At 40.7% G+C, this 16637-nt stretch overlaps 1 protein-coding gene across 1 annotated transcript in view; it reads left to right on the top strand.

The window, feature by feature from the left end:
* Positions 1-10918: 10918 nt before the first annotated feature.
* Positions 10919-16637, top strand: part of gtf2f2a (general transcription factor IIF, polypeptide 2a) — an 82063-nt gene continuing 76344 nt past the window's right edge. Inside the window, exons 1-3 of the mRNA XM_059650002.1 lie at positions 10919-10975; positions 12869-12942; positions 13056-13074. Coding sequence (XP_059505985.1) covers positions 10919-10975; positions 12869-12942; positions 13056-13074 — 150 coding nt within the window. The remainder of the gene's footprint in view (positions 10976-12868; positions 12943-13055; positions 13075-16637) is intronic.

The raw sequence follows: 16637 nt of genomic DNA, 5'->3' as shown, positions 1-16637 counted from the left end.
GTTTGGAAAATTAACATCCCCCATTATTACAACCTTATGCTCACATACATCTGAAATCTCCCTACATATTTGTTTCTCAATTTCTGTCTTTCTATTGGGTGGTGTATAGTACAATCCCATCAAAGTGACCTTTTTTTACTTATTTATAATTTCTACCCATATATTTTCACTGGACGGCATCTTGAGAAATATCTTCCCTAGTTACAGCGTTAATGTATTCCTTAATCAAAAATTCCATACCAACTACCCCCTCCCCCAACTTTCTTGCCTCCTTTTCTATCCTTCCTGTAACATCTAAAACCCAGAACATTGAGCTGCTAGTTTCATCCGTCTCTCAGCCAAATTTCTGTAATAGCTATGACGTTCCAAACCCATGTTCATAAACATGCCCTGAGTTCATCAGCCTTATATATAAGACCCCTTGTGTTGAAATAAATGCAATTTAATTTTCCACAGTTACAATATACTCCGATTCTCTTGTCTTTCTTCTAATTGACGTGCTCATCTCACATTGAGAACTTACGCCAACAGTCCTTCTGTTTACACTTCTGTTTAGAATTCCTCCACTCACCTTCCTGATCAGTATAAAGTCAATCTTAATAGAATGAGCAAAACTCCCTGCTAAGATATTGGTCCCTTTCCAGTTTAGGTTAGACCCATTCTTTTTGAACAGGTCTTTTTTATCCCAAAAGACATTCCAGTTGTCAAAAAAGTTGAATCCCTGAATGATACACCAGCTTGTCAGCCATTGATTTATCTCCTTCAGCCTTTTGTTCCTTCCCTAAGGAGACACCTGCAAAAGAAAGGTATGGAGGATTTCTTAGATGGTTGCGAATTCATGGAATTCATTACCATAGAGCGCTATTGAGACTGGGTTATTAAGTATATTTGGGGCTGAGATAGTTTTTAGTACGTAGAAGCGAATAGAGTGTTGTGCTCCTGAGATGCTGCTGGGCCTGCTGTGTTCATACAGCCTCACATTTTACTATCTTGGATTCTCCAGCATCTGCAGTTCCCATTATCACTTGCGAATAGAGTGTTATGGTATTAGGCAGAAAAGTGCATTTGAAGATTGTCAGATTAACCAGAATCTCATTGTATAGTCGAGCAGACTCAATTGGCTGAGTGGCCTGCTTCTGCTCCTGTATCTTGTGGTGCAATCTTCCAAAGTTCTCTTCACTTTTCCATTCGATTTTTTTTTTCTCCTAGCTTGTGTGAGATGAGGTGTTATGGGACTTGAACCGAAACGTCCTGGCTCAGAGATATGGTGACTACCACTGTGCCACAGGAGCTCGCCCTCATTTTGTTTAAGACTCGTTTTGAAGATGTCACATCTGTCCTTGATATTTGTTTGACATAATTGTGGGGTTTTCCAGTCCACTTCCTTCTGAATTTTCAGCTATTTTGCAAACTTAACTCTCGGAATCAGGAACCCTAATAATTTGCACCCTTTGCTGTGCCAATAGGGTGAAATCTAACATTCGTATAATCAGAACTGGCCAGGTGTTTCCCCACGCGGAAATCTGAAACTGCAATACGGTAACTGCTTTAAAAAAGCCACAGCTGGAAATGTGTTCCGGTGGTTGTTTCGCAAACATCTTGTGTAAGAAAGCAGAAATTTCAGATCCCGATTTGACCGCACTTGATGTTTTGCCATCAGATTGTTCAATGCTCGCAAAATGGAAATCCACATAATACACTTAATTTGGTTGGATCCAAGTTGGATGCTGTTGCATTTAGAGAAGGTTAATTGGTAAGATAGTGTTGTGGTTATGTTGCTGGGCTAGATTCCTGAATGAATGATCCAGAGACTTTATTTCAAAGTCTACAGTTGAGTGTGGATACAGTTAGTTAAGTAAATCTGGAATTAAAAGGCTAGTCGGCACAACATCGAGGGCCGAAAGGCCTGTTCTGCGCTGTATTGTTCTATGTTCTATGTAGTCTTAGTAATGAGGGCCATAAAACTACTGGGATTGTTGTCAAGAACCCATCTGGTTTGCTCATGTCATTTAGGGAAGGAAAGCAATGATCCTATCTTCGTCTGACCTGCAGATGACTCTGAGCACACACTGATGACTCCAGTGTATCCTTGCTTACATAAAGGAAACCAAAACATTCAGTTAGTTCATATCTGCCTCATGGAATGGCCTAGCAGTAACTTAGTTGTATCAAACAACTTGTAATGGTCCAATAAGGTGGCTCACCACTACCCTGTGAAGGGTAGCTAAGGGTGGGTGATCAATGTTAGTGATGCCCAGCATCCTCTCTAAGCTCTCTGGCTGTGTGAGCAGGATTCTATGTTTGACGTATGGAGTCCTCACAATATTCACAGCGTTGACTTCCAGTCCAGAAGTCACTGACACGCATGGCCCTTGGAGGCCCGCACAGCCGGTGAGAAATTTGAGGGAATGCTGGTGACACCCATAACGTGTGACTGAATTAAACAAAATGCCTCAGTTTAGCTTCTCACCTGAAGGATGGTAATTCTGACAATGAACTGATTGCTCTGATCTGTGCACTTCCATCGAGTTCTTCGTGGTCAATATTGCCACCCGACTCCAATTTTGGAGAGCAGAATGCATTGAATAAGCCTGGTGTTCAAGTTATTCTGCTTCTGTAGAAAAGCATTTTTTGCATGCTTTGTTAAAAAGAAAAATTATTGAGACATGGAGCTTTTCCAGAGAACCAGCAGATATGCAGAGAATGTCAGGCTGTACACAGCAGCTTCATTCTCCTAGGTGGCCCTGTGCTCTGTCAAATTAATCTAGAGCTTCCTGTTCTTTTTTTATAGCGGGGCATGCTGAAATCGTGACTTTTGTTTTGTGTCTTGTAATGAGGTTAGTTGCCCTTTCTGCTATGATATTGTTTAATTGTTTTAACACCATCCAACTCTGAGCATTGGAGTTCAAAACACATTCAGATATCTGCAGTTTCTGAGTCACTGAAGGCTAAAATGCAGGTGTAGTAAGCTATTCTTGAGGCTTGTTGTATGTTTGCTTTTGTGCAAGATGTTTTCAGTGCAGGAGCAAATAAGTCTTGCTTCACTTGTGTGGAACACTGGACTCTTGTGCCCAAGGAATGATGTATAGTGGAGGTTTACCAGATTGATTCCTGGGATGGTGTAGAACTTAAGGATACAATCACAAAATAAAAGGCAAGCTATTCAGGATTGTCATCACTTGGACGCGGTGGTGAATCTTTGGTATTCTGTACCTCAGAACGCTGTGGAAGCTCAGTCATGAACTAAGTTTGAAACAGGGATTGTTAAATTCCTTGTTACTAAGGAATGTCAAAAGATGTGGGATAACACAGGAATATGACATCAAACTAAACGATAAAACCATAAAACATAGAAGCAGAAATTATGCTGTTTGGCCCATCGAGTCTGCTCCACCATTCAATAATGGCTGATATGTTTCTCAACCCCATTCTCCTGTTTTTTTTTTACCCGTAACCCTTGGTCCCCTTGACAATCAATCTGTCTATCTTTATCTTGAATATACTAAATGACCGGGCCTCCACAGCCTTCTGTTGCAGTGAATTCCATAGATTTACCACACTCTGGCGAAAGAAGTTTTCCTTATCTCTGGTCTAAAGGGTCTTCCCTTTACTCTGAGGCTCTGCCCTCAGATCATAATCTGTCCAGCCAATGAAAACATCCTTCCAACGTCCACTCTGACCAGGCCATTCAGGATTCTGTAAGTTTCAATTAGATCCCCCCTCATCCTTCTAAACTCCATTGAGTATCGACCCAGAGTCCTCAAACATTCCTCATATGTTAAGCCTTACATTCCTGGGATCATTCTCGTGAACCTCCTCTTCAAGACCAGTACATCCTTCCTGAGGTGCGGGGCCCAAAATTGTTCACAGTACTCCAAATGTGGTATGACCAGAGTTTTATAAAAGCCTCAGAGGTACATCCCTGCTTTTATGTTCCAGATCACTCCAAATAAGTGCCACCATTCTATTGATCCAGAATGGCAGAGCAGGCTCTAAGGGCTAAATGGCCTACTCCAGCTCCCACCCCACTAGCCAGTTACTGATGACTTTCCACCACTGTAGTGTCTGGGAACTTACTTTGTTAAACTATTAGACAAGCTCGCTTTTTTTCCTGCCTGATTCTTTTTGATAACCCTGTTGCTTTTGCTGTGTTTTTTTTAATCCTGTTATTTGCCTGTGTGTGGTTCATCTGGACCTGCTGTCAATTTACCTTGATTTCCTCTATTATGTACTTCAAACTGTTTAACACCCTCTATTAAAGTACCAGCAGTTCTGTTATGTAGTTGCTCACAGTGAGTCAGAAGATTGTAGGTTTAACTCCATTTACAATATATGTCGATTAACTTGAATGGCCTGTGGATGCCTTATAATAGGAGATTAGCGTGAGTAAAGGCCAAATGATGACTAGCAGACAGGGTAGAGTACTTATTAACAATTGGATGTCTTAGATCTAGTTATGAAGTCCATAAAGAAAGATTGATAACATTAAAAGAGATTGCGACCTTAAATTAATATCTGAAAGGTTGATACAAGAAAATTTAATGTTTTAAAACTACTGCAATAACAGATGATTAGAAAAATATTGACCAAACACTTCCTTTTGTGGGCAATTTTTAAACTACAGTGAGGACCATTCCCTTTTATATTAATCACATATTGGAATCTTTAGTCTTAATTAGAAACAGTGCTCACTTGCTCCCTGTGTTAGCTTGATTTGTCAAATAGAAACTCTAGGCACTTCCGTTTCTCAGAGATTTTCTTAAAATCCATTGTGAGCAGTAAGACCTGTCCACTAATTCTTCTTACAGGCCATCCTAGGACAAATGTTCCAGAATGCTAAGCTATACAATACATCTCCACAAAGTCCTGAGGAGCCATTTCTGTCATCTGACTATTCACAAGTTCTGCCAGCCTGTCATATTCACTGATTTCTAGAGAAGCCTGCAACCTAACTTCAGAAATGGCTTTCTCTTCCTGCATGGTAATTTGAAACGCAGGTAGAAATGCTAATTATCTATCCTTGATCCCAAGACCTTTCATTGCTGAAGTAAATGGACCATTGTGGAATGCCTGCGTTAGCTTGGGTGGCTAGTTTGTTATACACAGTGATGTTCACAGTGTGGGTTCAGTGGAGGAGGCGATGACCTAGTGGTATTGTCACTGCATTGTTAATCCGGAGACCAGACAACATTCTGGGGTCCTGGTTTGAATCCTGCTCTGGCAGATGGTGGAATTTCAATTCAATAAATATCTGGAATTAAGAATCTAATGATGACTGTGAATCCATTGTCGATTGTCAGGAAAACCCATCTGGTTCACTGATGTCCATTAGGGAAGGAAACTGCCATCCTTACCTGGCCTGGCCTGCGTGTGACTCCAGACCCACAGGAATGTGGTTGACTCTTAACTGCCCTCGGGGGCAATTAGGAATGGGCAATAAATGCTGCCTGGTCAGTTACATGCTCATCCTCTGAATGAATAAAGAGAGAGAAAAAAAATTTGTGCATTGGCTGAGCTTGCTGTTAAGAACTCTCCTTTTCAACCTCTCCCTTACCCCCAAAGTGTGGTGACCTGCAGGTTAAACCACCACCAGTCATTTGTATCTAATGAGAGAGCAACCCTACAGCCCTCTGTGTCGATAGCAACTGTTTATAAGCTGCTACCTTTGACACCTTTCTGGGACACTTAGAATCCACTCACTGCTAACCCAGGGACTGCTGCCAGTATCTTCAAGCATAATTTACCTTGTACTGTATTCTTGGTAAAACAATCTAAGTCTTTCTTCGACCTCTAACAATCAAAACACCCAGGTTTAATGTCGAACAGGTCACATAACCTCCTTTGTATATTATAAATGTAAATCTACATTCCTAAAATATAATTACTTTCTAAACTTAAATTCTAACAGTTCACAACTTATAGCAATATCATATTAATATTAAATATGATCTGTTCATTTTTTAAAATATAACTTTGATCTTTTTAGTCATTACTATGTTGTTTGCCAATATATAAACCTATGTCTTTACATAATTCAGCATCTAGTTATTTATTTATTTATTATAAATTTATGTAGTTTCTTTCATCCCTGGCCACACCACTTGAAACAATTTTTGTTACAAAGTATCATAGTCAAGTTATGTAATTTGTGCTGTGGATCACTTGCAACAGCTTTCATTTATATTGGGAATATCACAAGGTATCCCTCAAAGCGATGGAAAACAAATAGATACTAAGTTTGAGGAGGAGGTGGTGAGAGGAGTGAGGATCAATGACTTGTAAAGAGCAATTTAGATACCATAGGGTCATACAGCACAGAAACAGACGCTTTGGCCCAACCATTCCAGGCTGACCATAATCCCAAACTAAACTAGTCCCACCTGCCGGTGCCTGGCTCACATCCCTCCATGGATTTCTTATTCATGTATTTATCCAAATGCCTTTTAAATGTTGTAACTACCCGTATCTACCACTTCCTCTGGAAGTTAATTCCACATAGGAACCACTCTCTGTGTAAACAAAATGTTGGCCCTCATGTCCTTTTTAATCCTTTCTCCTCTTACCTTAAAAATATGCCCCCTAGCCTTGAAATCCCCCACCCTGGGGAAAAGACATCTCCCATTCACCTTATCTATACCTCATATGATTTTATAAACCTTCATAGGGTCACCCCTCAGCCTTCTACACTCCAGTGGAAAAAGTCCAGTGAATGGGAGGTGTCTTTTCCCCAGGGTGGGGGATTACAAGGCTAGTGGGCATATTTTTAAGGTGAGAGGAGAAAGGTTTAAAAAGGACATGAGGGCCAACATTTTGTTTACACAGAGAGTGGTTCCTATGTGGAATGAACTTCCAGAGGAAGTGGTAGATATGGGTACAGTTACAACCTTTAAAAGACGTTTGGATAAATACGTGAGCCTCTCCCCAAAACTTAAACCCTCCATTCCTGGTAACATGCTGGTAAATCTTTTCTGAACCCTTTCCAGCTTAATAATATCTTTCCTATAACAAGGCGACCAGAACTGGACACAGAACTCCAGAAGAGACCTCACCAATGTGCTGTACGACCTCAGCATGACGTTCCTAACTCCTATACTCAGAAGTGACAAGTACTGGTGCCTGCAGAGAGAGAGAAGTGGATGTACAGCAGGCAAGAGAAGTGGGTGATAGGAATGGAGGAGTTTAGAGCTAGGGGGAACCAAAGGTTATGGAAGATTTTAGAAATGAGCATTTAAAATCTAAAGCATTGTGACCAGTAGCCAATGTAGGTGAGTAGAGATAGTGAGTAGAACTTGGTGTGACATTAAGGTTGTCCTGAATGATGCCCCAGTTGAACGTTCTGGAGGAGACCCTGGGAGAGAGAGTTCCAGATAACTGTAAGTCTCTTACACACTCTGTTTATCCTGTCCCTTGCCAAACAAATATTAGTTTTACAATTTAAGAAATATGGTACCTGTGATGAGAATATAGAAGATATTGCGATTAAGTTTGAGGATGACACCAAAATTAATGGCTTAGTGGGCGGTAAGGAAGGGTATCTAAGATTACCAAGAGATCTTGATTGATTGGGTCAGTGGGCTGAGAGGTGGCAGGTGGAGTTTAATTCGGATAAATGTGAGGTGTTGCCTTTTTAGTAAAACAAAAAAGAGCAGGACTTATACTATTAAAAGTAGCCCCTTGGGAAGTGTTGTCGAATAGAGAGACCTAGAGGTTCAGGTTGAATTTGGCATCACAGGTAGACTGGATGCTAAAGAAGGCATTTGGCACGCTTGCCTTCGTGGTTAGATCTTTGAGTATAGGATTTGGGGCGTCATTTTGTGATTGTATGGGATGTTGGAGAGGCCTTTTTCTGGAGTACAGTTCTGGTCACCCTGCTTCAGGAAGGATATTAAATTGGAGAGTGTTCAGAAAAAAAAGTACCAGGATGTTGGTGGGAATGGAGGGTTTGAGTTATAAAAATAGGCTGGGACTTTTTTTCTCTGGAGTGTAGGTGGCTGAGAGGCGACCTTAGAGGTTTATAAAATAATGAGGGGCATACATAAGGTGAATAGCAAAATTCCTTGCCCTAGGAGTTGAAAACTAAGAGGCGTATTCTTAAGGTGAGAGGAGAAAAATTTAAAAAGGGCATGAGGGGCATTTGTTTTTCTTATACAGAGTGATTTTTGGAGGATGTAAGTCAAAGAGGAGAACTTTGCGGCTCATTGAGGCTGGAGGGAAAAATTGAGAAAGAAGTGCCATATGGGCTGCAGTAGAGAAAGAGGCAGGTAATTCAATTTGAGGTTTACTCAGCTCTGACCAGGATGCCATAGTTGCAAACAATCATATCAGCGTGAAGCAGCGCCGGCATGGAGACGTCTCTCTTGTTGATGAGGGTACAGAAAGGTGCTGCATAATTATTGTTGCTGTGCATGCTCTTACCAGTCACACTTGGTAACCTCCTTTCTCATTTCTGAGTCACACTTCATCTTCACTAGCTCCAATTTTGCATTCATAACAGGTATGCACTGTACCAATCAACCAGTATGTAGAGCAGGAATAAAATTCAGTCTGTTCAGAAGATCTGTAAATGCAAAGCAGTAATCAAAAAAAAACCAGGGAAAGTAAACAAGTCAAGTTGCTCAAAGTACTTGTTGAGTACTTTCCAAGTGATTAGAAAGTAAGATAGGAATTTAATTTGCATGTTCTTCTACCCAACTAAATTTCCACATTGATTCTATCAGTTGTTTAATTTTAATCACAGAAGGGGGCAGATGGATAATTAGAAAATCTGTGGTTCTATTCATGTTAAGAACTCAAAAATTAGGACGTTGTATTATATTTTTGACCTCTGTAATATTTTCCTTGTACAAAACAATTGAAAAACTGGGTGAGGAATTTGAAGTTCCTTGAGTTGAAGGTCTGCATGAAAGATGCAACTTTTTTTTCTGAATCTAATTCAGGAATAAACAGACGGGAATAGAACGGCATTAACATTCTTGTGCACATAGTATGTTTTCATGCAACTGCAGTTGTTACAGGAAATACTTATTTTCCAGGACCCAATTTAAAAACACTTGGACTTGCTTCATTTTCATTGGAAACTTTGGGCATTCCTTTCACAAATATCCACCGACCTTTCACTGCCACTCCCCTGTGTCCGCATTGGAAAGAATGTAAAGCGCGATTTGTTTTTAATGTAAAGAAGATGCATATATATGATTATTCACATATGCTGCCATGTGTTTTAAAAACATAGAGAATAGGAGCAGGCCATTCAGCCCTTTGAGCCTGCTGCGCTATTCAATAGAATCATGACTGATTATCCAACTCCATACCCTGTAACCGCTTTCTCCCCATATCCCTTGATAGCCCTTTAGCAAAAAGAACCATATCTGACTCATTCCCGAAAACATTCAGTATTTTGGCTTTCACCAGTTTTTGTGGCAGTGAATTCTACAGGTTCACCACTCTCTGAATAAAGAAATTTTCCTTCATCACAGTCCTAAATGGCCTATCCTGAATCTTTAAACTGTGACCTCACTGGTCATTGGGAACATCCTTCTTGCATTTACCCTGTATATTCCTCTTGGAATGTTATAGGTTTCTTTGAGATGCCCCTCATTCTTCAAACTGCTAGTGCTTGTAAACCTGACCAATCCAGTCTCTCTTAATGCATCAGTCCTGCCATCCCAGGAATAGGCTCATAAACTTGCATTGCACCCCCTCCAAAGCCAGAGACCCAAACTCCACAAAATGATCCCGGTGTGGTCTCTCCATATAGAATCGTAACAGGACATCCCTGCTCCTGTACTCAAACCCTGTCACTATGAAGGCCAACATACTATGTGCTGCCGTCACTGTTTGCATGCTTTCCTTCAGCAGTTAGTGCACTAGGACACTGAGGTCTCAACATAACTTCGTGTTTCCCAACCTATCACCATTAAGATAATAATCTGCGGCCTTGTTTTTGTTTATCAAAATGTTACCCTCGCTTTTTCCACATTATACTTCACCTGCCTTGAATTTGCCCATTCACTCCACTTGTCCAAATCACACTGAAGCATCTCTGTGTTGTCCTCACAGCTCGCCCTCCCACCTGTCCTGTGTGATCTACAAACTTGGAGATATTACATTTAGTTCCCTTCTCTAAAGTATTAATATATGTTGGGAATAGCTGGGGCCCAAGCACTGACTGTTGCAGCACCTCCCTACTTACTGCCTGCTTTTTGGGTAAAACACCCATTTATTCTGACTGTTTCCTGCCAAACAGTTCTCCATTCCCATGTCAGTATGGCTCAGTGGCTAGCACTGCAGCCTCATAGCGCCAGGGACCTGGGTTCAATTCCAGCCTTGGGCAACTGTCTGTGTGGAGTTTGTACATTCTCCCCGTGTCTGCATGGGTTTCCTCCGGGTGCTCCGGTTTCCTCCCACAATCCAAAGATGTGCAGGCTAGGTGGATCGGTGATGCTAAATTGCCCATAGTGTTCAGGGGTGTGTGGGTTGTAGGAGAATGGGTCTGGGTGGGATGCTTCAAGGGGCGGTATGGACTTGTTGGGCTGAAGGGCCTGTTTCCGCACTGTAGGGAATCTTTTCTAATCTAAACTACCCTTAATCCCTCGCACTTTCATTTTGCATGCTAATCTCTTAGGTACATCTATTGAAAGCCTTCTGAAAGTCCAAGTAAGCCCATCCACACTCTTCCCCTTAGCAACTGATTTTCTTTTCATAATTCATGCTGACTCTGCCCAATCTGGCCTCTGTTTTCCAGTTGCTCTGCTCTAAATCTTAGAAGGATAACAGTATTTTCCCCACTACCAATATTTAGCCTAATGGCCTATAATTCTCTGTTTTCTCTCAATCGCCTTTTTAAACTAACAGGGTCACAGTTAACTACCTTCTAACATATAGAAACTGTTCCACAGAGTCTAAACAATCTTGAAAGATGACCATCAATGCACCCACTATTCCCAGGACCACTTCATTAAGTACTGTGTGGGATGTAAATTATCAGGCCTTGGGGATTTATCTGCCTTTAATCCTATCAATTTCCCCAACACGATTTCCCTACTAAAACTAGTTTTGTTCAGTTGCTCCCTTTGACTAAAGTTTCCCAACGTTTTTGGGATATTATCTGTGCCCATCTTTGTGAGATCAGAACTATATGTATTTAACTGGTCTGCCATCTCTTTGTTTCCCATTATAAATTATCCTGTTTCTGACCGTAAGGGGTACATTTGGCTTCCCACCTCCTTTCCTCTTCATGCACCTATAGAAGCTTTTATATTTAGTTTGCATGTTCCCCACAAGCTTACTCTCAAACCCCATTCTCCCCCTTAATCAATCCCTCTATCCATCTTTGCTGAAATCTAAACTTCCCCCCAATCCACGCATCTACTTTTTTGATTAATTTGTATGCCCCTTCTTTGGATCTAATGCTATCCCTAATTTCGCTTATTAGCCATGGTTGAGCCACATTTCCCATTTTATTTTTGTCCCGGACAGGAGTGTACAGTTGTGACAGTTCACCCATGTGCTGTTTTAATATTTGCCATTGCTTATCCACCATCATCCCTTTAAGTAACATTCCTTGATTTATCATAGCCAGTTCGCACCTCATACCACCCTAACCTCATTTGGATTCAGGATCCGAATCTGAGTCACCTACTACACCTTCCATCTAAGTAAAGAATTCTATATAACATTATGATCATACTTCCTCAAAGGGCCTCACATAGCTAGGTTGCCAATCATTCCTGTCTCCTTTACTCAAGTATTCACTGTCTATACCTAAAATACAAATACTCTTTTCTCCGTCCTTGTGAAAATATCTCTCGGGTTTCTTTTGAGTTGGCCCAGTTTGGTAATCCCATTCACCTTCTCTGTCTTCAAAGGCAGACCCTTGCTGAAATACCATTGAAAGCAGGAACCCCATGACAATACTGCAATAACTTAGCACTCCAATTTCCTCTTCTCCTGAGTGTTGGTGAGTCAGCAACGCAACCTGTATGCTGCTGAGCTATGGAGCCACTGTTTTGGGTCTGCCACATCTTAGGGTAGTTTAACAGATGTGTTAAAACTTAGGATATCCCTCTTTCATTGCTAACTGTTAGAATCCCTGTCTCTTCATTACTCACCTCCTTTTGTAAAACACTGTTCAAAGCAGAGTATGACAGGCCTTGTTGGTATATTCTAAAATCTTTTGAACAGTTCATATCCATCTTATTTGTACAGCATTAATTTATAGAACTCACGCTTGATGCACTAAATGTTATTTAACTGATTAGTTATGAAGTGTTTTTCATACAGTGATTATAATTGAAAAACCTGGTCGTTAGCTAGTTGCTTTATTGAGAGTTTGTATTATCAAAAATGTTAATTCAAATATTTTAAATTCTTATGACTGTTGGGACACAGTCTGGACAGATTTTATAATCCAGAAAAATCCATAATATGTTATGTGTAGATGTCAGACATCAATTTCTTTGAGGTCCTAAAGTGAATCTCTGCACAAAGAATCACTGGGGGTATATTACCCCTGTTCATCATGTCCTTTAAAATAATAAAATATGATTTTTTTGTTTACCAAAGTGCTCCTCTTTGCAATCTGAAATAGCTCCATATGCAGCGTCTGGTCAGTTTTTGAAGTTTGACTTCCTGTACTGACACATTTTTATTTTCTCTTTTGTGCAGCCCAGCTTTCCCACTCTCCCTTGTGCTCACTTTTTCACCTGCACTGGGCTCTGCAGGAGAATCTGATTCCCTACTTTGAGCTATCACTCCTCAGAAAAAATTAACAAAAATGATAATGCTGGCTATTACATAAGCAAACTGTGTTTTATTTTTGGCCTTCATGCTTACCGTAAATAACTGTTTGTATTACACATGTCTGTAGGTCCCCAAATACCTTTCTCAGCAATGGGCTAAAGCAACAGGAAGAGGTGAAGTCGGAAAAATAAGGATAGCCAAGTAAGTGACCTTTATTCTGTCACCAGAGTAGCTGTCAGAGGCTGACAAATGTGGTTTTTAAATGGTAAAGTGGTGAGCATGAAACTAATCTGCTTCCTCTTTCTATTTAACAGGAATCAAGGAAAAACTGAGGTAAGAGAATGCAAGGAAGGAAATACAATTGAAAGGTATTTTTGCCAGCTATCTCCTATCTGTCACCCCCAGATTTGTGTACTGTTCAAAAACAGCAGATTTATCTCTTACACCTGGTGGAGTGGCATGATGGGATAAACCCAGGAGTGTCCTGCACAGCCTGAATAGCCGTTCTATTTAAGAACAAACTCCTGTAATGTTTGTTCAACAACTGCTGAAAGCTTATGACCTTAAAACTTAACCTGGATTGTAAAGTATTGTTCTTTGCATTTTATGCCTCAGCCCTTTCACAACACTTGACACCTATCTTGTCATGAGTAATGCTATGGGATTAGCATCTGCTGGTATATACTGTAGATGGCTTGATTAAGTGTTTCTGGTACAAATGAGCATCATTATGACTCATTGTGATCATCATGAATGATATTGGAAATATTAATAGTAGATCTTTGCATTACTATCTAAATGTCAGATCTTGAGAGGAGATCGTTTCTTACTAATTGCTGAACGTTTTAGAAAAAATTGTTCCTGACAGTTTTATTTGCAGGCTTAAATGGAATGTAAAGCTAAATGTAGAATTTGCTTCCTGCATTATATTGTTGTTTGATGTTCTGACATCAGATTGAGAAGATTTCCTTTTCAGATTAAACTGACTGGGTTTTTCTTTTTCTTTTGAAAATAAGACTTATAGGTGACCTCATTAAGGTCTTCAGAATGAGTGGGTTAGACAGGATACGTGTGAAGAGGATGTGTAACACTTATGGGAGAGTGTGAAATAGGGGGCTACAAATACAAAATAGTATCTAAAGGGTTTACTGGAGACATGAAATATCTTGAACTTTGAGGTTATAGCGGTTAGAATGTGAACCTGGATTCAACAGGAAGCATTTGAGGTAAGCAGCTTTCGGAATAAAGCTATATGAGTAAGGTAGAGTAAAGGTAATGCTGATAGGGTTAAAAGTGGTAAGTGAATGGGAGGGGACCTATGGAATATAAACACTCCAAACTAGTTAGGCCAAATGTCCTCACTCTGTGTTGTACATTTCATCTAATACTCTGTGCTCCTTTGGTGGTGAAATGCCTTCTTGAACCATTTTAGTGACTGCCTGTGGGTGGTAAGCAGAATTGTTCTTTTTGTTGTCTGTTTTGATGACACTTAATGAGTGAAGACCAAAACACAGGCCACAGTGAGCAAAGAATAATCCGTTCAGGGCCTCCTTCAGGCTCCTCTGTGTACGTGAACAAATGGTGAAGGAACAATGGGATTGTTAGGCTAGGGACTTGGTTGACAATGTAAGAATTGACTTTTTTATTTACAACTTTGTACCTTTTTACAGTATGTAGAGTTAAGACAAAGGGTCAGTAACAGATCACTTTTACTAAAGGTATCCATCAGTTCAGAACAGATCAATTGTCTTAAGATCTGTAGATCTGTAGCCTCACAAAATAGTTGTCAAAAGCCTAAACTTTTAATCACCCAAAGGTGGTTGCCTTGAATCAATCTGTTCAATGTGCCCACACTCTGTGATAATGATTGCCTGTTTGATCTCATGTATTTGTTGTTAGGTTTGATTGACAGGCCTCTATAGAGGAGGACAGGTCCTGTTTTTGGCTTAGTAATTTGTGGGCAGAGGCTTCCCTCACAGAATTATACAAACTATAGCTCTTCCAAAACCCTGCCCACAACAAGTCCTGATCACCTGCTCCTGCACTTGCTAATCTAAATTGGCTGTCACTCCAACAAAATTTTTAAAATTCTCATCCATAAGGCATAGGAGAAGTAGGTCATTCAGTGAGGTTGTAGCTGATCTCACACTTTGACATTTCTTACTAAAGAAATAGAGTATAAAAGTGGGGAAGTGTTGCTGCAACTGTACAAAGCATTAGTGAGACCTGGAGGATTGTGTACAATTCTGGCACCCTTACTTGAGGGATGTAGTTGTATTAGAGGCTGTTCAGAGGAGGTTTGCTAGATTGATTCCAGAGATGAGGGGTTTGTCTTCTGAAGAAAGATTGAGCAGTTTAGGCCGATATTGTCTGGAGTTAAAAAGAATGAGAGGAGATCAAATTGAAGTGTGTAAGATGCTCAAGGGGATTGACACAGTAGATGTGGAGAGGAGTTTCCCCTTGTGAGGCAGTCTCGAATGAGAGGTCATACTTTTAGATTGAGGGGTAGCAGGTTTAAGACCAAGATGAGGAGAAATTACTTCTCTCAAACGTTCATGAATCTGTGGAATTCACCACTTCAGAGTGGGGTAGATGCTGGGATATCGAGTAGATTTAATGGGCGGATAGATGTTTAATTTGTTACGTGTTCAAGGGTTATGGACAGTGGGCAGGAAAATGGAGCTGAGCCCAAGATTAAATCAGTCATGATCCTATTAAATGGCGGAGCAGGGTTGAGGGCCTGAATGGCCTACTTCTGCTTCTGGTTCTCACGGGCAAGTATTACATATTGGGTAGAATGGAAGAATATGTATATTTCACTTATACTGATTACTATTCATTTGTCCATCTTACGCAAGTAAAACTGGTTTTGGTGCAGAGGTTTGAACTTTTGTAGGTAGGTTTTTATGCCTTGTAGAAAAGACAAGAATTACTTGGTATCTTGTGGTCTGTTTCCATAATTGCCAAACTCGGCTATGATTCTCCCTATCTTGCTATTTCCTTCTAACCCTACATGATCTCCTCCAATTCTCTTTTTTGTGTACCCCAACTCTTCATTTCTCCATTGGTGCCAGGGGTGTCCTCTGTCTGGGCCCTCAGCTGTCAGTTCCCTCCCTGCGTTTCTCCATCTCTGTTGCCTTAAACCACACATCTATAACCTAGCTTTTGTCACATCCTAATATCTTTTTATGTAGTTCAGTGATAAACTTCTCCTACAAACTACATTAGGATATTTTGTTACATCCAGATCTCTCTATAAAGGCAGTGTGCTGTTGGTTATGCAAAAGTTTGAGTGAAGCCAAATCTAAGGAAGTATTTTATGTTGAAACCTGACCTGTTGCCTGTCCATCCTCTCTGTTAAAAAAATTATGGCTTGCCCAGAGGGAAGCGCAGACGGGTAAAAGCCAAGCCCTGAATAGTAGAAGAAAACATATTTTTCTGCTAGTCTGATATGTTATATCACAAGCCTTAGATTCTAGATTTTTGGCCCAAACTCTCAAAATGAGGAGCAAATGTTCAAAATTAGACTATTTTTACATCTATTAGCAGCTGAAGTAGTCCAGTCATACCACTTCCACTTTTGTAGCTAAGTCTCAGTCTCCATCGTGTAAGTTCCAATGAGGCCAGCTTTGACAAGGGATTCACTGAGATAACCACTTTCTTCCTCAACCGAGGATTCCCCAGCACCATTATCGACAGGGCCCTCAACCAGGTCAGACCCATCTCCCGCACTTCTACCCTCACCCTGTCTCTTCCCTCCCGTAACAGCGATAGGGTTCCCCTTGTCCTCCCCTACCATCCCACCAGCATCCACATCCAGACAATCATCAGCCGCCATTTCCACCACTTCCAGCAAGATGCCACCACCAGACACACATTCCCCTCCCCTCCCTTGT

This window comes from Stegostoma tigrinum, chromosome 12 (assembly GCF_030684315.1).
Source record: "Stegostoma tigrinum isolate sSteTig4 chromosome 12, sSteTig4.hap1, whole genome shotgun sequence".
In the NCBI taxonomy this organism is placed as follows: domain Eukaryota; kingdom Metazoa; phylum Chordata; class Chondrichthyes; order Orectolobiformes; family Stegostomatidae; genus Stegostoma; species Stegostoma tigrinum.
Note: the sequence above shows the minus strand (reverse complement) of the source record. Positions and strands in the feature narration are given on the sequence as shown.